Genomic DNA, 24,109 nt, shown 5'->3' with positions numbered 1-24,109 from the left:
TCGCTTTAGCCAGCTTTAGATTTGTGTGAGAGACTCCACAAAAGATGACCCGAAAACAATAGACGGACACTGACACTCGGCCAGAAACAAGAGGGGAAGGCAGGTACACAAAGATGTTCACTTCAACGAGATAATGGCGTGATATGCAATGCCCCTGCAAGGCAAGTGATAAGGTTAATGATTACGTTTTCCACCAGCAAAACGAACTTCAAAAAAATCTCATATACCGTTTATAGCGGTTTACCAGTTTTAAATTTCTGTATCTATTTATGAAGGTTAATTCAATAGGTGGCACAATGTGAAAAAATCTCTCTCCTGTGTCAGTTGCCTCTCATGGTTGAGGTGTTTCACTGATAAAAATTTAAGCTGTTATGAAATTCTACAACCAACTATAATTAATATACAAGGAAAAGCAGCTAATTTGTTATCCTGTGTTATTTAACAGAAAATCTATTCAAAAGATTTATTCAGTTTTTGCCTTTATATTTCCAAACCTCTTAAATATTGAATCGAAACTGTCCTACTTGCAATATTTATAGTTGGACGATCACAAGAAGACAAAATGAGAGTTAAAACTTTGCCAATTCCTTCTTGTCTATTATGATTTAAAACTGCTTAAGTTCAACCTGATAACGCATGGGAGTTGTTCGAATGTCTCTCGGACTTTTGACTTCATACTCCAGATTGACCACAGGCGTTGCCGTAAGGCAGTGTCCGTTAAAAAAGCCTAAGAACATCCTTAGCAACAATAAACTGCATTCGGGCTTGCATCGAGAACAACTACACCGCAGGAAAAAGCTCCAGACATTGCATTTGTTTTTCTCCCGATAGTTCTAATGGATCCTGCAATTTTAACAAAGTAAATTCTTTGATCTTAGCCAGATGTTCTGCCCATTAATGCTTATGTGGCTCGTTGTCCCCCTTATTACTGCTAACTGATTCATTTCTACATTTTAGAACTAATTAAACACATAATTTCTCCATTCGGAATTGAGGGGGTTAGTTTTTAATGGTTGAAACTTAAAAACTTTTTATAAAACACAATTATTTCCAAATGAATATAATGAGTTATTCCTTGACCAATGGTAATCTACTGCATGACGCCTTTCCAATCGAAGCTTTTCCTTTATACCTCTCTATGAACCTATCACAGCTTTCTATATATTTTGATAGTCTCTTTTATATTTCCTAATGGAAATGGGCTTTTTTTATTCTTTTAGTGTCCTAAAATTGACTTGAAACATTTTTATCCTACATGTACCTATAAGTAAATGGCAGACTACAGATCCTAAATATTCTATTTAAATAGCTTTCCATGAATTGTCTAGACCCAAATTTAAAAATTTCCCTGAATTGCTCAACGAAATGCATTTGAGTTGTTTTTAGCTTTCCCACACGAATTTACCTAATTAACAGGCCACATTTCTTTCCTCTTGTAGCTCTTTCTCTTTTACCTCCTTTTTTGTGGTATGTTTTTTCGTCTTCTTCTTTTTATTTCTTGCCCCATTTAAAACAACAAAAAACAGCACCAGCAGCGCTGACAAGGAACCTGCAACGTGCCTCACATGGTTCTACCAAACTGCCCATCAAATAAATCAGCAACAAAATGGAAGAGACAAAAAAAAGAATAAACGACCATAAGACGCACATGCAAACACGTCGCTTCACTCGTCGTCTTCGCCGACTTCACCATCTTTTCTTCATCTCTGCGCAGTGTTTTGGCCATTTCAGTTATCAGAGTGCGCGTTTTAATGAGTTCGAGTACGTTTTATGAGCAAAAACGAAAAGAAAGAGAAAAAAACAACAACCAAACCGAACGCGACTCTTGTGAAATCCGACAAACGCACCAAAGTGGAATGCACACAAAAATGTTAGAATCTTGCCGCAGCGATAAACTTTCGCAAAAGGCAAAGGAAAGGGGCAGAAAGGGGAGTCACTTTACATCTTGCCACACATCTCTCCACGTCTCCTTTGAGCAAAAAAAGCGAAGAGAGCTCATCATAATCAACTGCGACCGTCTTATGATGATTGTGATTGGTGTCGCCTCACCTGAGGCTGGTTACCGTCTAGCACGTACGCACAGACCGCCTGCGACCCTTTCAACTCCACAAGATACTTTTCTAAAGATATCCAAAGAGTGTCAGATAGAGAGAAAGAGAGTTGCTCTGCTCTCCTCTTCTCCACCTGAGTAGCTACATACGTGGCATGTGAAATATGCTAAAAGAAATGCCTCCCGTTTGGAATTTATGAATGAATATCTTTCTTGGCCAAACAGAGCAAACGCATTCATGATGAATGAAAAATGGGGAAAAAAAAACAAGACAAAAGAAAGAATAAGTTGTCAAAGTTTTTAAAGAAGAAAGACAAAGCATGCTTTTAGGGGTAAATTGTTCAATTAAGTGTTGGATACAGAATATCCTGTTCAGTTTTTAAGTTTTAGTTTACTTTCTGCTAACTATCTTAATCTTAAAATATTAAGCGAATTAAAAAAAAGATATGGAAAACTCAAAATTGTCACTTACTCAGCTTAAAGTCCGTAAATATCGCAAAATTTCACATATAAAATCCAAAGATTTGTGTTTTTTTTTGTTTTAACCTTATTAAGATCGATCCAGTGCAATTAAATCTATATAAAATGGATAAAAATGTAATTATAAAATACTAAAGTATAAAAGTAAAATGTAAAATACCATAATTCCAACCGATTTTGTAAAGTCAATCGGTAATTTATAATAGTTCAATGAAAAAGCTTAATATGAATCGTTAGCCAATTAATTTTCAATCTTATTTCAACCCATTTAAGAAGAAATATAGACACTTACCTAATTTACTCTCAAAACTTCAGGCATTATCTAAACTTGTTCAGGACTCACCTTTAGTAACAAGCGGACAAATAGTTTCTTTAGTTATGCATATCTGAAACTAAAAGGCTCTAAAAATAGATACTCTTAACAGAAAAATAATTGGAGTCAACTCTTTCGATTAGAAAATAAAAAACTGTTTTGAAGCCCGTCTTTATAATTGACCATTTGCAAATAGAGCTAAAGCTTATTAGTTTAAATGATTAAAACTAATAGCAAAACTGAAAAGTTCTTCTGTTGCTAATGTTAATGAAATTTAAAAATTTAACAATAATTGAAATAATTGACTCGCGTTTTGGTTGTAAGTAATTAAATCTTTATTAAATCTCAATTTGTCGGTGATTATTATTCAATATTTGTTCTGTTTTCTTCTTTCTCCATTTTTGTTTTTGGGTTTCACTATTAACATACACATATATATATATATATGTATCTGTATCTGTGTGTGTGTGTGTGTGTCTGTGTTTAGTTCTTCATTTTCACATTTCCACCACAATTTAGCCAAAAACTCTGTTGATAAGCTTAGTTAACGCTACAAACGAGTTAATTGCCGTTCTTATTCTCATTTAATGTTTGCTTTTACTTTTCCCTCTCTTTATCTTTTTTGCGTTCTTACGGAATTTTCACAACATTTCCAAGTTTTCATTTGCTTTTTCGTTTTTTTTTTTTCTTTTTGGTTTTTTGTTTTAAACATTTTACAATACTTTTGCATTTTTGGCTTACTTTTTCTGCTGGGTTTTGTTTGTTGTTTTTCGTTTTTTTTTTTTGTTTCATTCATTTTCATTTTTTGTTTTTAGTTCTTGCTAAAAATTCATATTTGATACTTAATTGCAACGGCAACTGCAAAATTGGCAAAGAGTTTCAAAAAAAAAAAAAAAAAAACGAACATTAAGTATACGTTCCATAGAAACGAAAACTAGTTGGTGTCTGTGTGTCTGTGTGTGTGAGGGATATTGGGGATATTGTTCTTCTTAGTATTATTTGCTGTACACAAAAGAGTTAAGTAGGAAAGTTTTCGATGTGCTTTTTGACAAATCTTAAACAATTATCTACCATTAAAATCACATTTCAATTGAAAATTGTATTCAAAGATCGCCAAAAGTATGCAATAGTAAAAAAAACCTTTTACTATTATCATCTATTTGAAAATAATATCATCTGGAGTTTTACTCCAAGCCCAAGCAACGATAATCTTCATTCAGACATTTCAGAGTTAAGGGTAAAATCAATTATAAATGTAGCCAAAAAGTATGCAACAATTTGTAGTGTGATAGAATTGAACGATCTTCGATCAAAGATTCATTGCATTAACTGGATTAACTGGAAGGGATCCGATAGATAACGATTTTAGTTAAGCACATCTAAAGATTTCCCATGTGTGTGTGTGTCTTTTTTTGTAAAATTTTGGAACTCAATTCGAAATGTGTTTTAGTTATTTGTTCTTCTTCTTCGTCTTTTATGTAGCTCGAATAGGCCGAGTCTGTGTTGTTAGTTATTTAGTTAATTATTTAGTGAGTTTTTATTGCAGGACAACAAGACAAGGGGCGACGGTGAAGAAGAAGAGAGAGAGAGAGAGAGGGACAGTGTGTGTGTGTATGTGTGTGAAGATTGATTTTGGATGGGTCGAAACCGACAACGACGCCTTGTTGTTTAATTATATATTGTACACTATAAATCGCTCCATAGAAAAAGTGTAAATTATGCTATATACCCAAGTGTGTGTATATATATTATACATACATGCATATATGCATGTATTACATAGCCATGCATGCATATGTATATACACATATATATCTGTATATATTGATAGAGTTGAAATATCCATGTTTGTTTTTTTTTTTTTGTCCATTTTTTTTTTTTTTTTTTTTGTTTTGTTTGTTGTATAGCTTCAGCTTCGGCTTACTCATATATAAATAGTTTTTGTTTTTAAATTTTTCCATTTATTTTGGGTTTGTTCATTTTTTTTTCTTCTTGTATACGTATTAGTTAATTAATGTATAATTAATTTATTTATATATGCAATTTATATTGCTTAAATTTTGAGTGTTCTTGTTTGTGGTTGCTGTTGCTGTTGCGGTTGTTGTTGTTGTTGTTCTCCTTTTCTTTTTTCTTGTTTTGTTATTTTAAACAATGCAACGGGCTTTGAAGCAAGAGCTAGAGCAATATAGAAGCCAGCGAGCGAGTGGGCAAGAGAGAGGAGCAAGAGCGAGAGAGCACAAGACACAAACTCAAGCTTAACTCATCATATATACATATATTTCCATATATATATATATATATATATATATATATATGTATATAGATACTCGTTCGGATCGTTTAGATCAGCAGATCTCAAGTCTATTACATTCTGTTTTTCATTTAATTGTTAATTGTTGTTGTTTAGAAATATGAAACTTTTTGCAAAAAGGAAGCGCCACTTGTTCTTGAATTTCTTTGTCTTCTTGTTTTGTTTTTTTTTCCTTTTTTGTTTAAACTAATTCCTTTAACTTGCTTTAATTTATCGTATTTTGTATATATCGTTTTGCTTTTTTGTTTTTTGTTTTGTTCTTGTATGTTACTAAGTATCCATTGAAACGGTTTTTGTTTGCTTTATGCATTTAATTTATTAATTTTTTCTTTTTTTTTTTTTTTGCAATTTCTCATTTCTTCTTTTATTTTATGTGTATTTTTTGCTTTAGTTGAGTTTTATTTATTTTTCCTTTTTTTTTAATATTCACGAGCACGCGCGAGCATTTTTCAATTTTCATTTTTCTTTCCAAAAAATTTACAATTATTTTCCCCCATTTCGGTTCATTCTATCATATTTTTATTATTCCCCTCCCTATCTTCCTTATCATCCTCTTCACATCTACATATGTATATACGTGTGTTTGTGTGTGTGTGTGGAATGCTAGAGTAAAATGTTTAGTTTCTTTTTTTCCTCGTTTTTTGTTGTGAAATTTTTCTCTTTTTTGGTTTGAGTTTTTTTTTCAATTTTTTTTTTTCTTCTTGGTTGCGTTGTAATTTGATTTTACAAAATAAATTTTCTCATATCGTTATATTTATGTGGTTATCGTTATCAAACGTTGATCTGGTTCCATCTGGTTTCAAACTCTGTCTCTAAAAAGTTTTACAAGTCAAGGTGTACAGTATCTTATAACTGTGTGTTTTAGAAATCAAAACAAAAACAAACACAATAATAATAATAATAATAATGATAATAATAAATACAATAATAAACGGACAACACACACACAATTTACTCGTCATATTCGTTATCATCATCTTTATGATCATTTTGGGTCCAACTTGCTTCAGTTTGTGATTCCTGATATTTTGTTGCATAATTATTATTATTCGAATATATAAATATTGATTCCTCTTTGTTTACACTTTCAATATATATAACCCCCGACTTTCAGCTATCATTATCTATCTGTATATATATATTTATTACGTACGACAAGTGTCTTGACTGCTGAATTTATACCCTTGCTAGAGATGAGTGGACTTGAAGGAGAATATATTTTAAATATCTAAACAGATCACTTCGGAATCAATCAATCAGTCATAAGTGCATTGATACACTAATTTTCTTTCCTTTCTGTAATTCTTAATTTCTTTATCGATATGAATTATTATAGAAAATTTCGTTTATAATCAATTCACAAAGTAATAAATTTGATTTCAATCAATTGGAAATAACACCAGTTAGTTCAGATTGCCGAGCCATACATTCAGATGTGGCAGGAATCGAAAATATAACATCTTAAGATTGGACAAATCTCATAAATGTAGAAAGCAATCAAACCAATTACAAAAGGAATTATTTAAATATTTCATTAAACTGAGTCGATTACTTTCATCGATTTCGAAATTTTTATAGTTTTTGTTTAGTTTTCAAAAACCTTTTCAACAATCTTCTGATGGATCGGACAACTTTAATGGAACTTCAAGAACCTCCAAAACATCATAATGAATACAACAATCAATTGAAACTTTTGCAAGGGTATACAAACTTCGGCTTTGCCAAAGCTAGCTTCCGTTGTGTATTTAAATTTACCTTAGCATTCTCTTGATTTTCAAAACTTTTCGTTTTACTTTCATCTTCAATTTGCGTTATTTTCTTTTTCATTTTGTTTGTTTGCATTTTTCTGTTATTTCGATTTGTTTTTTTGGCGATATGTATGTACATGTTATATACAACTTAGATGAACGAACAAAACATGGAAACATGGATGAAACGAACTTAATTTAATCTGAAAAAATAAAAAAAATGAAAATTATATTAAATATAAATATGCTTAAGAAGTGTGTTTAAAAAAATACCGCTTAATAATTCCACCAAAATAAGGGAAATGTTTTCATTAAACGGGTTTTTTTAAACAAGAATATAAAAAAAATAAATCAGTACGGTTTGTCTTTCAAAAAAATTGATTTTTAATTTATTATTTTTTTCCATTTTTTTTTCCTTTCTTTTTGTTTTCTTTTACGTTTTTGCTCTACGTGTTTTGCGTTTTCTATTTTAATTATTTTTGTTTTCTTCGTCTTCTTCTGTGTTTCAGTTGTGTGGGTTTACTTTTAAGCTTTTTACAATAAACATATTAAAATTTAAAATGTAGAAATTGTATTGAATTTTTTTCGTTTTTTGTTTTGTTTTCTTCTTCACTCTTTCTTAATGCAAAATTTAAAAAATTATGGAAAGCAACAGTAAAAATTAAATGTAAGCTTAAAATTTATTTATTTAAAAAAAAAAAAAAAAAAAAAAAAAATAACATCAGAATTAACAACTTGATTTACTCTTGTAATTGAAGTTTGCTTTTCTCTCGTTTTGTTTTAATCGGTATTACTTGCGTATGTTATTATTGTTGTTTGTTTCTCTTAATGGGTTTCGATATTATTATTATTTTATAATTGTTATCTCTTTTATCATATAATATAATACATATAATATGCCTTGACTCAAAAAGGATTTAACAGAGCGGCGAGACATTGACTTAACATTTCTACATAAGACGAATTGATATTTCCTTTCTCTTTTCTTTCCTTCTTTTTGTTTTTCTTTTTGTTTTTGATTTTCATTTTTTAAATTTAGTGTTAAGTTCATTGATCTTGAAAAACTTTTTGCAAAAAAAAAAAAAAAATGTTTATTTACACACAATTAACAAGAAAGAGAGAGGGAGAGTGAAAGAGATGGAGATAATATTGAAAATGTAAACCACATGATTAAAATATTATACTTAAAATTAGGCAAAACCGAGCAGGACGACGACAAGATCAACACAACTCGAAATTAACAGTAATTTTTGTTAAATCAAACATGGACTTTATTCTCTTTCCTTTCCTTATTTCTTTCTTTCTTTCTTTTTTTTTGTGATTTTTTTCAATTATTTTTTGTTTATTTTTTTGTTTTGTTTTTAGTTTTTACCTTTGCTCTAGATTGTAGACTTTACTTTCGTTTGCTGTCATGCAAAAAAAAAAAAATGATTTCTTTACTTAAATTTTTGTTTAAATGTTTTTTCCTTTTTGTTTTCTCTTCTTGCATCATCATTATTATTGTAATTATTATTACTCTTTTGTTGTATTTAGTTTAGTTTTTGCATTTTTCTTAATGTTTTGCCTTTAAATATTTGTTGACAATTTGATGTTGCATCATAAAATACATTTGCTGTTTCGGTTGCTTCTGTTGTAATTTGTTGGAAAGTTGCTGCCATTGCAATCGTCATGGCCTATGGAATCTGTTTCGGAGTAAAAGAGAACAAACGTGTGTGTGTGAGTGAGGAGGCAAAAAAGAAAACAGAAGAAAAATTGCAAAAGTTGAGATTAGTTTCCACTGTTTAGTTGCCTTTTTTTTCCTTCTTCTTTGCTTTGTTTGGTGTTTGTAAAAGGGAAAAAGTTAAATGGCATAAAATTTTGCTACTCGTCGTCAACTTGATCAAAAATTTGTCCTTTAATCTACTCTAGTTTAGAGAATCTCGATAAAACATTTACTTGTCGATGATGCAACAACATGGAACTTATTTGTTTAAATGTTGAATACGTTGAATACTTGATCAAGAACCAATTGATTGTTTAGCTTTCATTCGAGATACCTTCAAACTTATGTTGAACGAAAATTGAACAATTCTCTTAAGGGAGTGAATGATAATGTTTAATAGACTTATCCGTTGACTCACTAAGTAACTTACTTACAGTCTTATTTAGTCACTGATTATTTGATTTTTTAATCGCATAAGTGAATTTACAATTCGCATCTGATCAAGGACCTCAGTCACAACAGAATGAATAAATGAGTAAGTTAGTGAATGAGTAAATTAATTTTAATCAGAGAATTTTTCGTTTGTAGTTTACTATTGACTATTCTCGATACCGTTTCGGTCCAATGTCAGGGTGAAAGTCCTTGAATGGTTTTCCTACAGCTGTTTGTGCCTTTCTGGGAAATGAGTTTTATTCAATACTCTAATTTGGATTCCCCTCATTTTGGAGGGTCCATGAAATCTAAAAACGTATTGGTGATTTTTTCTTCTTTTTTTTTACAAATTAAAGCCAGAAACTAAATCCTGTACCCCTTCCCACACTGCGACGACGAAAGTTTGCATGGACATTTAAGGACAACTAAAATGCAGTCAACCAGTCAACGCGACAGGCACACATAGAAAATCCGAAAGCCATTACACTAAAGTTGCCTGGGCCAAAAACCTTCTGCTATTGCTTCTGCTTCAGCTTGTGCACCTCAGCACCTCTCAGCAGGCGGCACTCTAGCCCCTCTCCGGCAATTTTCTTTATCCCAAAATGGCGGACAGTTGTGGTAGTAGAAGTAGTAGTAGTAAAAACTGCATGGGAAATAGAAATGTTGAACGAAAACCACCATCAAGTCCTTTGTGGCCAACATATCGCGTGGCCAACAATGTCAGGCTTTAGTGGGAGTGAATAGAAAAAGAACAAGGGGCGGTGGGGATGGAGGGGGGGGGTGAAGCAGCACTGCTGCAGTGGACATTGCACGTGACACATCATTGGGCACATTGGCATTGGCAATTTTTTGCTTCGTTCACTTTTTGGCCATTCGAATTCGTTTGGTTTTGGTTATTTCAATTTTTTTCCCACCCCCCATCCGCCTTTCATTTCGTTTTTCTTTTTTTTTTTTTTTTGTGTTCTCTCTTGCAGTTTTTTGGTTGCTTTCAGTTTTAGTTTCTGTCAGGCCATGGAAGGACACACCCGTCTACATAATTTAGTATCGTCCACTATCTAGGTTGTTGTTGGTGATGGGGTGAGAGAGAGAGAGCTGGTTCGGGCGTTTAATTGGGAAATTTCGGAATTGGCTATTTACCTCGTCAAATGCCGACTGCCCTCGTGGACTGCCATTTCCGAGGATTTAAATTCATTGAGCTCCTTTCGTATGGCAGCCTTATCCTTTGGCGTCAGTCTTGTCCATGGCTTATCCGCACGCCGATCGTAGTCGTGAGCCTGCGTTACCTCAATATAATCATTGAATCGTATGATCTTCTTCTCTTTCAACTCCTCGACTGTTGGCCGAAAACTGAGCTTACGCAACAGATACGATTTCTTTTCCTCTTTTTGTTTCTTTTCCTCGGCGGGTGATTGAGCTAAAATAAATATGCAAAATTTGTTATGAAAACAAAAAAAGAAATATGTATGAAAAAAGGAACTCACTTTTCAATATATTACGCTCGACAAGCTCCTCGGCAGTGGGCCGCATGGACAGACGTCGTATGAGTCGTGCTCCAATTGCCTCCTTGGATTCTTTGAGCTCGTTATCGGTGACCTGATGCAATATATTACGATTGATCAAATCCTGTTTATCGGGTCGCAATTGCAATTTCAGCGATAGTGACTCTTTGCGTGCCAATTTGGCTAATCGTGTATTATCATTGTCATCGTCGCGATAGACAATATGGCCATCGCTCTCATCGCTATCGCTGCTACTCTCCCGTATCACAAAGGGTCGTGTGTTCTCTTTATTCTCCACAGTGCACGGCAGTTGGATGTTAAACATTTGTTGCCTGCTGTGTTTTAGTCAGGGATGGTATAGAAAATATATATGTATTTAGTTAGTCGCTGGCAGCAAGTATGATAATATAATATAATAACAACAACAACAATAATAAGAAGAACAACAATGAGTACAACAAAAAGTACAAGTATACATTCACATCCAAGTATGTAGGTGTTTGGTTGGTTGGTTATTCTAGGCATCATTAGCAGTCACATTAAATACTAGCACACACACACACACACACGAGGGGACAGGCTAAAGGAGTAAGTGTGCGTGTACGTGTGTGCCTGTGTGTGGGGAAAAGGTAAACGAGGAGAAAAAGTGCAAAGTAAGAGGGGAAAGAAAACTCATGCAATCCCTAAGCCTTTCATCTCTGCAATCTGGCCAGGGCAATCTGCCAGATTTACCAGCCACACACACACACACACTCACAAGAGGTATAGTCTTACGACATGTGTGAGTGTGTGTGTGTGTGTTAAATTTATTCATCTTCCTGCATAAAATCTACCTCCCTAACCTTGTTCTGGGTGTTACTTTCTCTTTTTCTCACTCTCTTAACTTGTTTTTGTTTTTGTTGTTGCCTTCACTTCTTTAAGTTTTGTCGCCAAACCCAAAAAAAAAAAGACAAAAAAAATGGCATTCTTCTCCATTTTCCTCGCCATTTTTTCTTCTGTTTTGTTGGCGTTGCGGCAATTTTTTGTTGCTGTTGTTGTTTTTTAAAGTGGCACGTGGAAAGAGCGCGCGCACAGCTGGCAACACATATGCAAAAAAGGAAAACACACACACACACAGAGAGACATTTATGTGTTGTGTGTGTGTGTTTAAGTTTGTACTTAAAGCTTGCGTTGAATTCCATATCCTGCATAAAGCGAGCTCTTCCGCCATACATTTTTATCCTCTTTTCGTTTTTCGCTTTTTTGTTTGTTATTGTTGTTGTTGGTGGTGGTTTGGAAGGGCGTTGAAACATATTGAATGAAAGATGATATGCCTTTTCCTTTCCCTCCTCTTTATTCTATCATTTGACAAGACAAGCCAAGCAAACTGGATATGCATGTGTGTGTGTGTGTGTGTATACACTCGCGTTTGAAATGAAAATTGATAAAGACTAGCTAACTAACAGTCATAGGCGGAGGATCCAGGGCTTTGAAATAAGGGGATAAACTTTGCCCCTTAAAGTATGCAACCTTTTGTGCTGTGTAACTTTAGGGGGCAAAGGACTAGACCACAAATGCTTATCTCTGCTAAAGTTAATTACTAATTTGACTGCAATTTGACATGACAGATCGTCTTATGTTGAAGATATTCTATATCCAGTTAATCCAATTATAATCGTCTCTAAATTTAACTTGATTAACCTAAAATTTCACACTTTTTGTTTATCATTTTTATCTTTTTGACATCGTTAATCTGATTAAAATAGAAATTAGTAAAATGTCAAAATTTTTCACATTTGCAAATTCGGTTTGCCTTTAAATTTGAAGCTAGACAAGAGATGCTTCGGTTAGTTTTTTTTTTTTTTTCAGCTTATGGCGTTTTTCTTTTATTTTTGCAAAATTTATGATAAATATGTAGAAAAATTTGCGTTGTGGCACGTTTGGTCGAGCAGCTCTTCCTGCTTTACGCTTTGTTGCAGATCTTTTACATGTTCCACATGGCCGAGAAATGTATTTTTTTTTTGTTGTCTTGTTTTTAAATTGTTTCAATGTTGTTATTTCTTCTCCTTCTTTAGGTGAAGTGCATACATAAACAATTTTGACTTGAAAATGTTCTTTCGTTTTTGGGTTTAACGCCTCGACAGAAGCTCAAAGACCACTTAAAAATGAACAAATTTGACAGACAGAAACACAAAGCTGAAGACGAAGAGAACAAACTTGTGTGTATGTGTGTGTGTGTGTTTTTACTTTTTATAAAACAAAATGATTAAGAAGGGAAAACTCATTTCATTTCATTTCACATCAAATTAAAAAACAAGCACAAAAATATGCCCCAATAACATTCAGAGTTGGGCGTTAGTTGTTGGGAGGTGGTTGTTATTTTTTTTTTTTTTTGTAATTTGAAACAAATTCTTGTTTGAAATGAAACATGCTAACAAGAAAAGTGAGGAACAGACAGACAGATGGAGAGAGAGAGAGAGTGAAAGAAAGAGAGATACAAAGTGCAGAGGACGACAAAAATCAAAATAAAAACAAATAAAAATGTAGTCAGCCAGTCGGTAGACCGACTTCATTATACCCTATTTCAAATTGGTCAACTTGTCTCTGTCACCATCTAGAAGGCTCATTTAATCGACTTATTCCCCAGATGTCTATATGTCTATACGAATTCATAAGTTTAAAATGTATTTCTAGCTTTTTTCAAACCTCTAAGTCGATTTGGGCCTCCTAATGGTTTTGAATACTTTTTTTACCCATTCGTTACAAGGTATCAAAACTTTTATAATAAAAAAACTTCACAAACACACACATACACACGCTAGCAAACATTCAAGTGTATAAAAGACAATGGAGTGAGGATCTCTGGATGTGTGCTTGTGTGTGTGTGAGTGGGGGTGGATGTGAGTGGTTGAAGAAATGAAACTTAACAACAGCAAACAACAAAAAGTTAGTAATTTAATAAAGACGAGTGTCGGTTGTGTTTCGAGTAATGTCAAAGTTTCATTCATTTTCAGTAAAAGCAGAAAGGGGATGCTTGAGGTGGGGGTGGGAGGGGAAACATCAAAACAAGACTAAAAACGAAAAGAAGTACGAAAAATGTTCAAAATGATGTGTTAGGAGTAAGACATATTGACTGAGAGAGAGTAAAGCGATGCAATTGTGTGCAAGGATGGGCTTTGGACTTTGAAGGGCATCATAGGAAGGTAAGGGGAGATGGGAGAGTGTGTGATACATAACAACAGTTATATTCGGAGTGGGTTGTTGTTTTATTTTGTGTTTCTATGAGTGCATTCTAGAAAAGCATGTGTCATACGTTTATAGTTTTAGTCTTTGTTGTGGGTGGAGGGAGGTTTTTTTCTTTTCTTTGTGTGTTTTTTTTCTAGTTTGGTGTTTTGTTTCACATAAATTAGCTAAAAAATGGATGGTTTACCATATTCTAATCCGTGGTCGTAGTATAGGCCTGATTATCGTGATATATAGATATCGGATTGGTTTATATTGTAGTTGTTGTAGTTGTAGTTGTAGTAGTAGTAGAAGTATAGAGGAGTGTGAGGCATAAAACGTGTTCGACACGCACACACAAATGATGAGGTTAACGGAACATATATATATATATATTATGATGATATATATATTTATTTATTTGGGGGTAGAAGTGGTCGGGGCGGTAAGAATAAGAAGAAGAAGAAGAAGTAGAAAAATAGTAGTAATTAACAATTTAAACAATAGATATTATTGCAAAAATAAATTCAAAATTATAATAAGAAGTTAAATATAGATTATTGTTATAAAGAAGGATTACTGGTGGGGGGTAAAAACAAAAAAAAAAAAAACCGAAAATGGAATAAACGTTAATAACAAACTAACATTTGTGAGTTTAGAAATTTCATTTCGTTCTCTACGGGGTGGTGGAAAAAAAACTACTAGAAAACGTTAAATACAATCATCTTTTGAGATTGGAGTGGCGGGGGGTTTTGGGAAGACAGCGGTAATAGGAAATTTAACAAAATTAACAAACAAAAATTCGAACAAAACAAAACGAAAATTAGAACAAAACAGAAAATACTTATCTACAATTTTAAACATTGAGCTGTTTCGGTTAAGGTAGATAGAGATAACTTAATAATTATGTAATTTCAAAATGTTTAGCAGAAATTTTTTAATCTCAAAAGTTATCCACATATGTTTGTTGTTTGTTGTTGTTGTATTATCATTAACCGAAAAAACAGCTCAATATAGATTTCAATATGAAAATTGTAGATAACGAAAATGAAAAGAACAAAACACTCGGTTCCACTTACTTGAGCGAATAGTTATTCCCTGTGGCATCTTGACGCACCACCAAAGGACGTTGACTTGCCGATTGTTGTGCAGCGGCAGCTGCTGCCGCTGCCATAGAACCAATGCCGCCATTACTATTTGAAATTGCCGCAGCTGTGGCATTACTTGTGGCGCCACCGCCACCATTATTGTGATGCTCTTGGGTGGGCGTTACCGGTGTTGAGGACGATGTTGGCATACCAACTTTCTTCTTGAGCGCCGATTTAAGAGGAACTGCATTTGGTTTTGGCTCTTTGGCTGGAATTTCCTCAACGCGCTGTGTATCCATAACACGTACATGATTGCCACCACCATATGGGGCATACTCATCATCTGAGTCTAGCTCATCTTGATCGGGATCGTGATCTGTAAAGGAAACAAATTGTCCATTTAGTCATAAAGTGAACAAAATTTCACATAATATTGTTTAAATTAACATAAAATTTTCAAGCACTAGCGTAATTATGAAGTGCGCATTTGGTTAATGAGCTGAAGCTTGCTTTAATTGATTGATCGTTTGTTAGTTAGTTGGTTAGTTAGTTAGATGAAACAAGACGTTTACCATCATAATCATAATCCTGATGCTGATAGTCCTGATCGTTCATGGCGCCTGGCCCGTGCGGTCGTCCAGCGATGAGCGTGGGGCTCGGCGTGGAGAACATTGGCGGCGGTGGGATGGGTCCAATCTCTGATACGGGTATTGGTGGCTCTGGTAGCTCGCTAAGCATAACGCCCGGTGGCAATTTACCTCCGCCATATGGTGGCGGTGTACTGCCCGGTGGACCGGCAACCATTTTACCATCATCGCCATCTGTAAAAGAAGTAAACGTGAAGTGGTGAGGGGAAAGACGAATAAAGAGAGATTTGGTTGTCGATTTCATTTCGGCTTTTTGTGGCAAATGGAAGGAGTGTTAGAGAAAAATTACATATTCTTCATCTAGCCAGTGTTTGCTCATGTGTCTGTGGGTGTGTGAAAATGTGGTTGTGGTTTAGTGTTTGAGTGATTTATTTACATCGAGCAAGAGAAACTGTTACATCGATGACTGAGATATCGTCGATAAATTGAAATAAATTGGCTTACTGCTTGAGCAATTGAACTTGACCAGTTAAACAAGGTCTAAAGGCTATAGTTATAGCCATTGCATTGTCAAGAGCTTGAAAACGTGTGTCAAATTAGTTGATCCTCATAACAAAGATAGAATAGAGAAATGAAATTCCATTCTAATGAAAAGTCAATTTCGATAACAGTTTCTCTGGCTCAGCAACAATAACGATTACTTATACTAATTTCATTTAACTGAAAATGGTTTTTAAACGGTTTTTGGTCAACTTACAGTGCTCATTGTGGTAGCAAATGTTGACTCCGCGACGCGTCAGCTTATTGGCACCACCCAATGTGTTGGGCCTTTCCAATTTATTATTGGAATCATTACCACCACCGCCGCCAGGTGGCGGCAGCATAGAGCCCTGACATGTCGGCTGCTCAATGTTGGGCGTTGATATTGTGCCATTTCCACCGTGTTGTTGTTGTTGTTGTGCATCAGTCTTGTCTTTTCTTGGTTCTATTATGTTTGTAAAGAAAAAGAAAATGAGTAAGAGAGATGTGAAAAAGGAAATTAGTAAATTTGTAAAGTATGTATGTATGTATGTGTGGAGCAAACTAATTTAAAACTATTCAACAAACTCATACGGTCTTCTGCTCATGTGGGTCCCCACTTGACAAGCTTTTACTTTAATTGTCCTATGTTGGTCCACTTTGCTCTTCATTCTCTTTCCCTTTCATTTTGGTGTTTTTTTTTTTTTTCGGTTTAGGTGGTTTGTATGGTCGGGTTGGAGAGTCCTGGAAATTGCCTGGCAGGCAGCTGGCCTGACCAGGCCACTTGAGTGGCCACAAAGCACTCGCACACTAGCCCAAACATGAACACACATGCATACACACACACATTTCTCGTTACACCCTTTGTTTAAGGGTCTTTGTTCAACCTACATCTGCCTGGGGGGCCTCTTTCCTGTCCGTCAGCAGAGAGTAAGTCTGTCCATCTGTCCGTCCTTTAGTGGTCAAGTGTAATATTTTTAATTGTTGTTAAAGGGTTAAGCATTGTTTCTGCTGGGACCTGGACTGGCTTGGTCGCATTTGGGGGCCTAGAGTATGTGGTAACGAGGCGTTTTACGAAAAGGCTGACAGTTTCAACACACACACACACACACACACACAGTTGCAGTTCTATTGGTTTAATGTTTATGTCAAGTTCTTCGTGTAATTTATTACCACAAAAGGAAACTAGTTACGTAATGTGTACAAGATGAAGAGTAAATAAGGTAAAAAAAAGATTTAAAACGGAAAGGCAAAGGAACTTTTATTGAAATGATAATAATAACAAAACAATATATCGATAAAACAACATGGATAAATTCACATATACCAAAATCCTAATTATGTGTCTCTTATTAATCTAAAAATATTTCACAAATTTTAAACTACAATTTATTGATAAATTCTCGCCACGTTGACCTAGTTTTTTTTCTGCGTATTAACATTTTTTGCTCAATATTTTAAGCCATTAGGGAAATATTTAAATTACGCATTTATTAAGTAATCTTTCAACCGGAAACTGTTAAAGACTTTTGCTTCTTCTTTTCAACGCCCACCATTCCCTCTCGTTATATTTATATTTCGGTTTTTTGTTTAGTTCCCGAATAAGAAAAAGTGCCACATATGTTTTTTTTTTTTCTATAACCCGAGAAGAACTTTTTAAATTCAGTTTCCCAGCCCACATACAAACACAATTAAAATTCTTTTCACAAATATTTCCTCTTTCATTTTATAGTAAACATCCATCACAAGTTTAACTGACACACACACACACACACCACACACCACACCCAAATATCATTTACCAAATAGAAAAAGCAATTAAAGCAATTTCAATTGGCATTTAAAAAAAGAAAACAAAAAAAAAAAACACCCAACATAATATATATCCCTTCACTTAACTTTCTTTCTTTCCGTCAAGTCATTAAATTTTACACTTGACAGACAAAAATTCTTCTCAGCCACAAAATCCCCCAAAGACGACCACACAAATTTATGGTCTAAGCAAATGAAAATATCTTTCAGAGCAAAGCAATTAATTGGCAAGTTGAGCATATCAAGAAATATCAAGAAAACAAATTAATAACAGATCTCAACAAGTGAAAGATATAAACAAAATTTTGTATGAAAGAAAATTAAGTGAATTATGAATCAATTTCAAAAATTGTAAAGACCACAAAGCAAGTTCGAGAAAGCTAACTAATTAAACTTTCTAATACTCTGCTCTATACAAACACTTGTTGTGATTTTTAGAGACTTTTTACCTTTTACGATTCAAACTTGTGGAAAATTTTCTTTTCGTAAGTCCTAAAGAAGACTCAAGTGTTAGTGCTTAGTTATGTTCAAAAAGGCAAAGTTAAATGGGTTGAGTATTCAGATTTTATTATTGCCTTAGGGAAAAATTTCAGAAATTACAAATCGAAAGATATTTTTACAAAAATTGTTAAACAATTTTTCGGTAATCGCTTGTAAATAAATATCAAAGCTCGTTTAAATACGCAACACCGCAAATTACCGCAAACTGTGGCGTATACAGAGAGACAGAGAGAGAGAGAGTGTTTGGGGGCGGTTATAAGGAGGTATAAACTATTTGAAACAAATACATAGTACAAATTCTATTGGCTCTTGGCCAAAACTGAGAGAAAGAGAATTCGAAGAGGGGCGGGCTGATGGCAAAGAGAAAGGGGTTATGTCTTGACGTGTTTGCTTGAATATTTTTAAACAACAACAAAACCAAAAATGATAAATAAAAGAGGGAAATATTTGTGCGTCTTTTTTGTTTGACAAAAAAAAAAAAACGCAGTGTTGAAGTAATGAAAGAAAACGAAATAATTTTCATGCATCAAGTTCAAATTCATACTTTGTGTGTGTGTTTTCCACTCTCCTCCTAACGAAACAAACAAATTTATGTGGCCTGTCAAATTATGGCGACAAATGTCTTTGTATTAACTAAAATTTATGCCTTGACCGTACACCAGCAAAATATGAAAAAATAAAAAGAAAGAAAGCAAACAAAAAGGTAAGAAAAAGTCCTTGACTTTGACATAGGTAAAGCTACAAAACAAAAAGGGATAAGGTTTAAAAATGCTACACTAATTCGAAGGTATTATACCCTAGCCAATTTCGACAATTATATTAATAAAAGTCATTCCCCCACTCGATCAATGTGAACAAACAAAAAAAGAACAACATTTATTTCCGTTGACACTTCTGTTAAGAACGCATATTCCTCTCTTTTTTGCTTGTTTGTGTTAACAAAAAACATAATTGATTAATTATTTTTCAAAACAAAAAGCAGGAATTTAAAACCTAATTAAAGTATATAATTAATTTTGCAAAGTGAACCCATATATCAATTACCAAAAACTGACAGACAAAGCATTACAGCGAAGACATCTAAAGGCATTTTTCCATTCCCAAGTCAATATCGTCCCAATCCCAGAGACAAGCCGACAAACACAGAGAGAGAGAGACAACCAAAATTTTATTTTCTTATGCAGCCAAACTAATGACATTAATTAACCAGAAAGTTTAGTGTCTAATTAGCAAATACACACGCACACACACACACACACAGAGAGAGAGAGAAACACACAAACACGACTAAAATCATTATCGCCACGCCTTGTGAATGCGCCTGTGTGTCATGCCTTCTGTCCTTCCACTTAAAACAAAACTCTAATCAATTATCGTTAGTGTAATTACAAGGAAACAGAAACAAAGAACATGATGAGAGGCGAAGGAGAATACCCAGTGAAGCAAAGGAAAAAGATTGAGCTAGAGTATTCAAGTCAGCTAATAAGTAGGCTATGTTTAATTGAAATATGCGTATATACCTTTGCCAGAAATCGAGATAATATTAGGAAAACTTTGCTTTGATCGATTCATTTGCAGATTAAGATCGAATGAAATTTGCTTTATCATATTTGGCATAATATTTTTTAAGGATATTTTATCCTCATCATGTATATGTATATATATTATTATGCAAACTAATTTACAAAACTGTTTTGTTTTGTAGTTCCCGATTTTATGAATGATTACTTGTCCTGCATAAACGCAAATACATACAAACACTTACACCCACACACACACAGAGACAGAGACGCATCGAAAGAATACAAAAATGTTACCTGTTGTGTATGTGTGTGTATGTGTCTATGTGGGCGACACCATAATGTGACGTCATTGGGGATTTGAATTCGCAGGTTCCCAATGCAGAGATTTATTTATAATTCAAACTACTCCCACACCTTGGGGCGTAACCGCTTCCTCTGATCCCCCGAACCCAACCCGACCGTCAAAAGAACAAACCAAACAACAGAAAAAACACACACACATACACAGAAAGAGAGAGAGAGAGAGAGAGAGAAAGACACACACACATATGTACCCACATATACATACATACATATATTGTATATACAATTCTGTAAGAAGCCGCAAACTAATTGTGCGGCCTGAACATGTTTTCCTGATGGCCAACAGCAATCCACACACAAACAGACAGATGAAGCGAGATGGAACTGTGGAAAATTGTTTGTTATTGTTGTTGGTGCTGCTACAGCTGCTATTCGGAAGTGAGAAGCTGCGGCAATGTGTGGATATTTGATAAATAAGCAATGAGCTGGCTCTATTGGGCAAAAGGACGCAGGGCAAAAGGGCAGCCATAAGAAGTTGATGACGACGACGAGGACGACGAAAAGGCAAAAAGCTGCTTTTGCTGCAAGCCAAACGAAAAATGAGAAAATTTTCATAGTTCATTTTCAGGACTTTGGGAATACTCAAAATACACGTCCAAAAATGTTTTCTTTATTCGTGAGTGAATGTGTGCGTGTGTATGTGTGTGGTAAAAAGGGGAAGGAGAAATGTGTAAGACTCTCTTGAAAAGTATGAAAATGGAGGGGAGGGGGAGGAGAAGCATTGACAGCCTAAAAATGAGGATGCTTTTGACGTCACTCAGAGAGGCACATACACACACACACAACAGCAAAATTACATTACTCATACGCCGTGTGGCCCATAGTGACAGAGAATGTTACACGTGCATTTGACTCAAATCCATCCTTTTCTCTCTCTCCCTCTTTTCCCTCATGTTCTCTCTAACTCTGATATGCCACGCCCACACGTTCCTTGCTGCTGCATCTTTTGGCCTCATTTCTTATGAGAGGGGTTTTTTTTTTTTTTGTATGTATATCACGTATACGAATTGCCGCATTAGTTCTTGCACTTAGAAATTACAAGCCATTTCTTTGCACTTGCAACCGGCTGTGCCAACGTTAAATCAACGCCCTGTCATAATTCATTAAATTTAATTAATGCCAGAGCACAGACACTTGCCACCCAAAACCCCAGCCGCCTGCTCCTTTCCTGTCCCCCCGTCGCCTCATCACAATATGCTCAACTGTTTTCATTCGTTTCGTTTGTTGGGTTATGATTCATGTAACAATTTAATAAAAAGCAAAAAAATTCAACTGAAAAATTGAATTTATTTTGTATGCGTGTGTGTGTGTGTGTGAGTGTGTTTGTTTGTGTGTCTTCATTCTCAATTTGCATATGTTTCGATTTGACATTTCGTTGAGTGGCTCTTTTCTTGTGAACTCCAAACGCTTTGGGGCATACAACACACGCACTCGCACACACACACACACAGATACAGAGAGACAAAACAATTCACAATTTTATTTCAGCCATTTTACAGTTTTAGCTTTTTTTTGAAGCAACGAGCAACAACGTTTTGTACTTGAAGTTTTCCACATGGCTAGACAAACACACTTGACAATATGGCTAAAGGGAATGCTCCCCCCTCCATTTAGGGGAGATGTGAGAGAGAGAGAGAGGGAAAGAAATGCTTGAGCAAATAAATATGCTTGAAGGGTGTGCAACAAATTTTATTGAATGGAAAACATTTCTTCCATATATGGTTTCAAAAGGGTTGAAAATTGTTGACAGTTGGTTGCGTATTGACATTTTGCATAATACAAATAACATACTCAATAGTTGAGTATTAAATTAACTATAGTTTCACTGGCCTAGCAAATGTTGGCTATAATAGAGTATTATTAGTGAATAATATCAGTGAATCTTCTGTCTTTAAGCATTCCAAAACCGAATTAAAATGGTTAAACTTGTTGGTATCCTGATTCGCCTTCGACATAATGTTGCCCATGGGCAACACTGATCTTGAAAGGCTTAACCAGTTTATTTCCAACAAAATGAAGTCAAAGGTTGACATGTGACCGAAATTTGTTTCTGTTAAACCTTTAACATTGGTCAATATCATTAAAATGTTTCTCTCTGTGTTAAGGTCTTGTGTGATATATGCCTGGCCATCTGTGCGTGTGTGTGTGTATAAAAAGGACTCCTTTATGCTTGGCAACAAAAAAAAATCCAACGTGAGGGGCGTATAGTCCATTAAAAAACATCATTTATCTCTCTATCTACCTGTCCTTGCCTGATGTCATTTATTTAGCTACTTAACCAATCCACCAGACATACCACATTTCACTTGGCTTAACTTTAAAAGTTTACCGCAGCCAGCATAAAAAGTATCTTGAACTTTGCCCTTTTTTGTGCTGGGTGCTGTTTTCCCCACATCAGAAAATGCGTGTGTGTGTTTACTTTCAATATTTTATTTGACTCGAGTGCGCACCAGAGCAACAGCGGCAGCGGTAAATGATATAAACAGAATTCCCTACAAGCTCCGCCGCCGCCGCCGCTGCCGACGCCCTCTGATACCCTCCACAATCATCAGCAACAACATTGGACGATTTCGACGACACATTGGCCCACAATTTATATGTAGCCGGTTGGTCGATTGGTCGGTGAGGACGGCATGGTGAAGGAGGGAGAAAGATGCCACCACCACGCAGTGAGTTAAATGCGTTTGGCATTTAACTCAGGTGGAATGCAAAAATAAACACATCAAACAGGCAGGAGGCAGCAAACAAAGAAACAATTACTCGCCCAATGCCGACTGATTGAATACTCTAGCGGAAAAGAAAGATGAAATAAATTTTAATTTCATTAAATCTACAATCCATTTAAAGAGATTGAATGATCAGAATATAAGCTATAATAACATTTGTGTTTGCTTTTACCTAAAATCTCCAAAAGATCGTAAGATGCAAACTGCTTGGCAAAGTAAACGGATCTCTATGAAAGTTAGGGCAAAGCATGAAGAAATCTTTGCTGGTACAATTAAAACTTTTTACGCGGCAATTCAATGCAAAATAAACAAAACAATGCAGCAAATTAAAAGGCGATTAAAAATAAATTAAGTTTACGCAATTGTTATAAACCAAATGGCAAACAAAAACAACAGCAACAACAACACCAACCGAGCCCAGCGTCAAATGGCATAAATAAATAAATTTGTGATTTCTTTTCTTTTTGTTTTGGACTGGAAATTATTTCAAGTTATGTGAAATATAAAGGTGAAGGTCAAGTGTAGTCAGCCGACCAGAAGCGGCCTAAAAGCCACCCACATTAATTGAATTAGCAAATCAGTAAGAAATATTTTCCGAGAGACAAAGAAAGAGAGAGAACGAGACATAGATGGTCGATCCATTGAACCTATTAATAGAGATCTATACTTATAAAGTAGAATTTGTTCATTCTCTGTGTTGGCATATTTAATGCGATTAGCTAGAGATTTGTCGCCGTCTTGGCAACACACACACACACTTTTTGAAATTTTTCAAATGTAAAATGAAAAATTGAATTTAAATTTGAAGGTGGCAACCATTCATAGATATATATATATATATGAACATTTTATATACATTTGTCGAGAATCTATAAAAATTTGTTATGTTTATAAGCAATTCATATTGAATATGGTAAATAGTTTTAAATTAAAACTTTTAATGGTTTTGACTTTAAAGTTTAAATGATAAAATGTATTGCAATGTAGCAAAGCTAAATAAAAAATTATTACAAAATTGTTAAGGTCCGAAAAATGTTGAGAGATTAAAAGTTTTAGCCATGATTAGCCGGCATGTTTTTTTTATACAAATTGAGTGTCTCTTTATTTTGGCTGTCCAATTAAGAAAAAGAATTAGGATTAAAATCCAAATTGTTTTGCTTGTTTTTAATTTTCCCGGTGATTTGACTTTATTCACAAGTTAAGCAATTATTCAACAAAAGCATTTATATACTTATGAATTTTGTTCCTTCTTTT

The 24,109-nt window shown here is 34.4% G+C and overlaps 1 protein-coding gene across 9 annotated transcripts in view; it reads right to left on the bottom strand.

Annotated features, from left to right (window-relative positions):
- Positions 1 to 3,154: 3,154 nt before the first annotated feature.
- The window catches only part of LOC137574430 (phosphatase and actin regulator 1), a 123,263-nt gene continuing 102,308 nt past the window's right edge, over positions 3,155 to 24,109 (bottom strand). For 3 of the 9 annotated variants that reach the window (XM_068286739.1, XM_068286735.1, XM_068286741.1), the window contains 6 exons: positions 16,169 to 16,396; positions 15,397 to 15,645; positions 14,816 to 15,200; positions 10,518 to 10,870; positions 10,174 to 10,450; positions 7,978 to 8,584 (listed from right to left, as the gene is read on the bottom strand). In XM_068286739.1, coding sequence (XP_068142840.1) covers positions 8,569 to 8,584; positions 10,174 to 10,450; positions 10,518 to 10,870; positions 14,816 to 15,200; positions 15,397 to 15,645; positions 16,169 to 16,396 — 1,508 coding nt within the window. In that variant the 3' untranslated portion in view covers positions 7,978 to 8,568. Of the gene's footprint in view, positions 8,585 to 10,173; positions 10,451 to 10,517; positions 10,871 to 13,944; positions 13,975 to 14,815; positions 15,201 to 15,396; positions 15,646 to 16,168; positions 16,397 to 24,109 lie in introns of all 9 variants that reach the window. The other 6 variants (XM_068286738.1, XM_068286740.1, XM_068286733.1 and 3 more) reach the window with 5 other exon arrangements.

The sequence above is a fragment of the Drosophila tropicalis genome, unplaced genomic scaffold (genome assembly GCF_018151085.1).
Source record: "Drosophila tropicalis isolate 14030-0801.00 unplaced genomic scaffold, ASM1815108v1 contig_463, whole genome shotgun sequence".
Classification (NCBI taxonomy): domain Eukaryota; kingdom Metazoa; phylum Arthropoda; class Insecta; order Diptera; family Drosophilidae; genus Drosophila; species Drosophila tropicalis.
Note: the sequence above shows the minus strand (reverse complement) of the source record. Positions and strands in the feature narration are given on the sequence as shown.